The 7,241-nt window shown below is 42.9% G+C and overlaps 1 protein-coding gene across 1 annotated transcript; it reads right to left on the bottom strand.

Annotated features, from left to right (window-relative positions):
• Positions 1 to 1,242: 1,242 nt before the first annotated feature.
• On the bottom strand, positions 1,243 to 5,342 carry LOC124116461 (phospholipase ABHD3-like). Its single transcript, XM_046477801.2, has 2 exons — positions 4,822 to 5,342; positions 1,243 to 2,871 (listed from the first exon to the last, which is right to left on the bottom strand). Exons 1-2 carry the CDS (start codon positions 5,106 to 5,108, stop codon positions 1,713 to 1,715), a joined length of 1,446 nt encoding a protein of 481 aa, XP_046333757.2. The 5' UTR covers positions 5,109 to 5,342; the 3' UTR covers positions 1,243 to 1,712.
• Between the last annotated feature and the right edge of the window lie 1,899 nt (positions 5,343 to 7,241).

Genomic DNA, 7,241 nt, shown 5'->3' with positions numbered 1-7,241 from the left:
TGGATAACACGTTCAGATTCTCGTACTTTTTTCGGGACGGGACTCAAAACTTGGATAACTCAAAAGTTATCCCAAATATAACATTTATAACACAGAGCCTGTATCAATTTCCTTATGAGAGTCAAATCCTTCATATTTTGAAATAGTGAAACCAAAATCGATTATCTCATGGGATACTCTGTAAGGGATCTGTGACAATAGTTCTTTGACTACCCTTCCAACTGCTTCATCTGCTTGAATGACATTGGATCACCTGAGAATATACAGGATTCTTGAACCAAGTCAGCAGGTATTGGTGGCTTTGCAGACATTACTAAAAATCGTAAACTGATATCTATGTCTGACGTAGACACAAAATGGCGGTGTTTTACTTTTTCCAAGGTGTATATAATGGAGTGTTACTGCACGGCTCTGGGTAGAAGTAACGTGTAGTTAAATGCGTAACAAGGGGGTATTGCTGTCATTGGAACAGCTACCGAGGTCATTGGTCGTGATACCATTACCTCAAGCTCGGATGGTAAGTTTAGTCTAACATGAAAAAAAAACAGTGGTTGATAATGTGGGTACAAATGTCAGAACCGGGAATTAAACTTTGATGACATAGTTCAGTTATGCCCTGGATACTTGTGGTTATAGATTGCCCGTTGCATGACGGAGAGGCGTGGTGTGTCCTCAGAATACTATTGTAATCATTGACACACGCCGACCGCTGGTTCTTGACATAGGCGTGATTATACATGGCCGGTGCAATTCCCCGTTTTGACACGTGCCATATGTTCCCATGTATTTTCATGTGAACAATTCACTTGCCTTTGCATGTGTTTGTGACGGATGAGACCGGAGGGTCAGGATACGCTCACCTTTTCGCGAACACCTGGTATCTTCACTATTATAGTTCTTCATTATCACATGTGACCCGTGAAGATCCGGGTTAGAATAGGTCTTCAGCAACCCATGCTTGCCGTAAAGGCGACTATGCTTGTCGTAAAAGGCGACTAACGGGATCGGGTGGTCAGGCTCGCTGACTTGGTTGATGCATGTCATCGATCCCAATTGCGTGGATCGATGTTCATGATGTAAATCACTGGATTGTCTGGTCCAGACTCGATTATTTACAGATCGCCGTCATTTAGCTGGAATATTGCTGAATGCGGCGTAAAACAACAAACCAAACCAAACCCAAAAAAATCATTATCACATGTCAATGATATTATCGGAAACGTACAATGGACTTAAAACAGACATTTATTTTGATTATGGAAATGGTTTTATCGCTCTAATCATACAAATCCTACAAATCATGACGACAAAACGGGGCTTTTCAGTTTTATTGTTAAGTATACATGGTATACTGAAACTGCGAATGTCCACAGTAACTTATACACGTGAATTGATGCAACTGGTTTATGCAGAGTTAGTGTGGCATTTCCCTATCACACTTAATCATGTACCAGTACTAGTTTTAAAGGGGCCTAACAATCAAACAAGTTTAATGTATTTACTCATCACACTTTTAACTCAGTTTGTAGGATGTATTTCAATCTAAGAGTCTCTGGTTACCCACAAAACAAAAGTGTCAATGTCCCAGCTTAACAATGCACTCACTACAACATCTAGGCAAGGGTACAACTGGTCACCAGACCACAGAGCACATACCCCTCTAAATAGTTGGCAATCTGTTGTCAAAGATTAAACGAAACTTGGACATTAATCTATTTCGGAGCTCCTTGGAATTCTAGCACAGCATCGACGTAATCAAGAGCTAATCTATCAGACCACGGTTTCAGTGTCGATTCTTCAATGAAACCACAGTGACCTCCCTTGTTTGTTGTCACTAGCAACCAATCGGAAGTCTCTCGAAACATGTTGAATGGTATATATTTGGCCATAAATATTGGATCATCCAAGCTGGTTATACACATGACGGGAACCGATATATTTAAAATATTTCTCATTGGATTCTGACACTTCCAGTACTCAAGGCTGTCCTCATACCCGTAGAATTTGCAGTAGACTTGCTTATCAAAGTCTCTAAAATTTGTCGCTCTGGTCGCCGCTCTCATGTCAATTAATTGCGACAGCATCTTGGCATGTTTCTTCAGAATTTTCTTTAAGGACGAAAGTAGAATAAACTCATAAACATTATTCATTGGCTTTGTAAACACGTCCAAAGCGTCATATCCAGGGCAAATACATACCCCTGTTGCTAGGAGACAATCCGCTCCGTATTCACTCAAATAGGACATCAAAAGGCACGATCCTGCACTGGAGCCTGCAGCGACAATTTTTGCTTCGGGATACTTGTCACGTAAATACTCCACACAGCGTCTCATATCCTTTGCATCGCCAAACCCTTGCAGTTTAGGTGTCGCCAATACGGAATCCCCGTGCCCACGTTTGTTGAATACCACAACTCGGTAACCTCGCTTTGACGCAGTGTTGCAGAGTTCGGCCATATCGTCCGCGCACGCTGATAGACTAGGCAACACAATGAGAATGGGACTTGTGTCTGTAAGGGAGTCCAACTGGTCTTGTGCCCAGTCCAAGGCAACAGCACCATCATCATCCAGATTAATGTACTCCCTCTTGAAGTACATTTTCACTTTAGGAATCAAAGCCGCAATGAACGTATGCACATGGTTGTTCTGCAGCCAAAATGGCGGCCGGTAAGGGGAGGTAAATCCAGGTTTGGTTTCGATGATATGTCGATGGAGGTCCGAGTCAAGGTAATACAACTCTGGATGGTTGTGCTTGTTGCGGCGGTAGTACCAAGCGACGATTACGAAAACGACGATTACGCCGACGGTAACGACGTACATTGTCTGCGGCGTCAACTGCATTGTTGGGCATCCAATCGTCAAGGGTTTAGAGCTGCCAACCAGACCAAAGAGAAGAATTAAGAGTGGTTAGTGTGTAGGACGCTTTTCTAAATATAGTTATCAACCACAAAACTCAATACTAGCAAAATCACATTAAAACACATACCCATAACTGATGCTAAATATGCCTTGATTCCTGAATATGAAACAGTATCTTGAGGAGGTATCCTCAGCGACATGAAACAGCGTAACTTTTTGACAATGGGGTCTCAATGGACCACAGCTAGCATTCAGGTCAATATGCTGACAACGATGAGCAGTGTACCTATGTCACTTATACTGTGAACTTGTGGACAAATGCCACGTACACTTTTAAAGGTTACTGCCAAAGACATTTTACATGCCTCAATCCCTACTCGGCAAACACATTGTCCGTCTTATTAATATTTTACGTCAAGCATTTATCTGCAAGATCTAATGCACCGAAGACCTACGGCAACAGAACTTTCCAGTATAAAGACCTATTTCATAAAATGTCAACGAGGTATGTGAAAAAGTGCAGACAAGAGTATATTAACTTCAGTGAACAATATAACCTGTCGATCACTGTTTTAAAAGGCTTCACAACAATATTAGGTTTTTTTTAGAAAACGCGTCACTTCTTCGGCCATCTTCATTAATTAAAACGCGGATGAATACGTATTTTCAAATTTGAGTGAGGAATAATTCTAGTTTATGTGCAGTGAGTTGAAAAGATTGCAACCCTGCAGAGTTCTTTGCTTGGATGAAGTCGGCTGGCCAGAAAAGTGAAACAGAAGGCTTCCTGTTTGCTGCTCAGGACCAGTCACATACCACTCGAAACAGTGTGATTTTGCATCAAAATGTACGAGGAAATGTAGATGATGCAATGAATGTAATGAGACTGTCCAACACATTGTTAGTGGATGCCCAGATTTGGCACATATACAGTATCTTAAGCGACATGGCGGAGTGGCTTGATCATTTTATATCCGTCCTTGCCATGCTTATGGTTTAAGCACAGATCTCCATCCATGGTACGACCCGGAATAAGTGGGGGGCGTCATGGAAAATGATAAATACAATTTTTGGGGGGAGTTGGCCCGTATACAGCCTCAGACCTATCCAGGCCAACAAACCTGATCTTGTCCTTTTTGATAAATCCAATGAAATCATATGTATTGTTGAGTTTTCTGTCCTTTTTGACACCAATGTGATTGACAAGATTCAGGAAAAACATGGCAAATATGCGGACCTCGCTTTCGAAATGTCACGCTGGCATCCCAAGTACCAAGTTGTCCAACTGCCCATTGTTCTTGATGCCTTAGGTTTAGTACCAGGAACACAGCCCTTCTGACAATCTGGGAGCTACAATCTGTGCTACATGTGTTTCAATGTGGGGCAGAATAGCCCAAGAAGCTCCTCGGAGCTGCCAAAAGAGTCCAACGTGACCGCGCCCAACGTGACTGATTTGTGACACATGACCACGTGCCATCACAGGTGAAACAAGTGGATAGATGAATGAGTGAGTTTGAGTAAATGTTGCTTTAAGCCGCATCAGTTGGGGCCTAGATATACTTGAATTGCTGGCGTGTTGGATCAATGACACGATTGGCCTATTGTTCCAGGTGCTGCAACTTATTCATACAGAGTTCATACATTTTCCCACCAAGACAACATGCTTGGAATCCTGTCTATGGCTATAATCTAAAAGCGCTCGGCAATATTCTAGCTATAATAGATTATTTAATTTCTAAACTGCTTGGCAAAAGAATGTATACACTTTAAAATTGAACTTAAACAAAAAATTACCAAAAGGTTACTTCGCGTAAAAGGTGAAAAATTGTCACCAAAAATATTTCACCATCGAATAACCATTTCTTTTTTTGTATCATTTTAGCCACCATGAAACATGGGTGTATATTTCTTTTGCCCGGTAGTTTACTTCGATGAGAATACGTGGACAACAAGTAATGATACCAACCTGTATCTGGAAAAGACTGGTTGGGGTTCGCTGTCACACCAACTGTTTATATCACTCAATATCTGGTGGTGTGACTCTCTTGACTTTGGCATCTCATTGACCAATGGACAGGCAGGAGTGACGACAGCATCAGATAGCATTTGGACTGTTGCTTGTGTGAGATAACACGAAACTGGGCAACGATTGAATGTGTTGTACCTTCCCACCAGGTTGTAGCTAGCCATCAGTAACTTAGTGTAGGGATCCGCGCATCGTATGACGTTCAACCTTTCCCCCCTCATGATCATGACATATGCGGGGGACACCAGAAATGTGTTTGACACATTGTACCCATGTGGGGAATATCACCAAGGTCAAAAGCGTGACAGGCGAATACTTTAACCACTTGGCCACCAACGCCTCACTGTATTTGGAGATTACAAAGCTGAAATAAATTGTTTTGAGCTTTAATACTTTGAAAACAAGAGATTCAAGGCTGGAATCGGAGTTCACCCTGTTCAACTCAGTCACCCCGTTCATGCATATAACCTATACGCGAGGTGAGATGAAATGGGAATTAAAGTCGCGTTCAAGATTATTGCTCATAGGGAGTATAGCGACGCGCGCGAGTAAGTGTGTGTGTGTGTGTGTGTGTGTGTGTGTGTGTGTGTGTGTGTGTGTGTGTGTGTGTGTGTGTGAGTGTGTTGTTGGTCTGCTTGTACTAGTCCATGTGTATTGTGCTAGACCACAGACATACAATGTGTCCAATGATACCCCACCCATACCACACTATATTGACTCCAAGCCGGCCAGTCCTTGTTTTATCCCTTTTATGCCAAACGTCAGGCAGCGTCACAACAAATCCCTTCTTTTAACCTCTTTTGGCATGGCGGCTGGGGATTGAACCCCGATCTTCCGAGTCTCCACTAGATCACGGAGGGGGTCATCTACACATGAAACAGCCTTCCTCGTGAACAGCGGAAAAATTACAAAATAAATGTTTTCAGTTCAAATTTGAGTAATTTCCTTTCATAAATGTGGCAATATTACAGTTAGCTTTGAAGCTAAAACGACAATTTTGTTTAGTGGGACTCTAACGAACCGGGGTTGGGTGTATTGTAGTCCTACACCATCGCTTGGAGGAAAGATCAGGTAATTGATAGTGTTGAGAACTGGAGGAGAAGCACATTTACTGGATGAGAAGCACATAGACTGGATGAGAAGCACATAGACTGTATGAGAAGCACATTGACTGGATGAGAAGCACGTTGCCTGAATAAGAAGCACATAGACTGGATGAGAAGCACATTGACTGGATGAGAAGCACATTTACTGGATGAGAAGCACATTGACTTGGATGAGAAGCACATTGACTTGGATGAGAAGCACATTGACTTGGATGAGAAGCACATTGACTAGATGAGAAGCACATTGACTTGGATGAGAAGCACATAGACTGGATGAGAAGCACATTGACTGGATGAGAAGCACGTTGCCTGGATGAGAAGCACATTTACTGGATGAGAAGCACATTTACTGGATGAGAAGCACATAGACTGGATGAGAAGCACATTGACTTGGATGAGAAGCACATAGACAAGATGAGAAGCACATTGACTGGATGAGAAGCACATTGACTGGATGAGAAGCACGTTGCCTGGATGAGAAGCACATTGGCTTGGATCAGAAGCACATTGTCTGGATGAGAAGCACATTGACTAGATGAGAAGCACATAGACTGGATGAGAAGCACGTTGCCTGAATGAGAAGCACATGGACTGGACGAGCAGCACATTGACCGGATGAGAAGCACATTGACTTGGGTGAGAAGCACATTGACTTTGATGAGAAGCACATTGACTTGGATGAGAAGCACATTGTCTGGATGAGAAGCAGATTGCCTGGATGAGAAGCACATAGACTGGATGAGAAGCACATTGACCGGATGAGAAGCACATTGCCAGGATGAAAAGCACATTGACTTGGATGGGAAGCACATTGACTTGGAAGAGAAGCAGATTGCCTGGATGAGAAGCACATAGACTGGGTGAGAAGCACATTAACCGGATGAGAAGCACATTGCCAGGACGAAAAGCACATTGACTGGATGAGAAGCCCATTGCCTGGATGAGAAGCCCATTGCCTGGATGAGAAGCACATAGACTGGGTGAGAAGCACATTGACTGGGTGAGAAGCACATAGACTGGGTGAGAAGCACATTAACCGGATGAGAAGCACATTGCCAGGACGAAAAGCACATAGACTGGGTGAGAAGCACATTGACTGGGTGAGAAGCACATAGACTGGGTGAGAAGCACATTGACTTGGATGAGAAGCACACTGACTTGGATGAGAAGCACATAGACTGTATGAGAAGCACATTGACTGGGTGAGAAGCACATTGACTGGATTAGAAGCCCATTGCCTGGATGAGAAGCACA

The sequence above is a fragment of the Haliotis rufescens genome, unplaced genomic scaffold (genome assembly GCF_023055435.1).
Source record: "Haliotis rufescens isolate VD_foot unplaced genomic scaffold, xgHalRufe1.0.p SCAF_21, whole genome shotgun sequence".
Classification (NCBI taxonomy): domain Eukaryota; kingdom Metazoa; phylum Mollusca; class Gastropoda; order Lepetellida; family Haliotidae; genus Haliotis; species Haliotis rufescens.
Note: the sequence above shows the minus strand (reverse complement) of the source record. Positions and strands in the feature narration are given on the sequence as shown.

Bases quoted from the DNA above. Each gene is read 5' to 3' on its own strand.
- LOC124116461 (XM_046477801.2), bottom strand. From the start codon at position 5,108: ATGATCATGAGGGGGGAAAGGTTGAACGTCATACGATGCGCGGATCCC. The intron at 2,872-4,821 runs GTTGGTATCATT...TCTGGTTGGCAG, and splicing joins CCAGTCTTTTCCAGATACAG to CTCTAAACCCTTGACGATTG.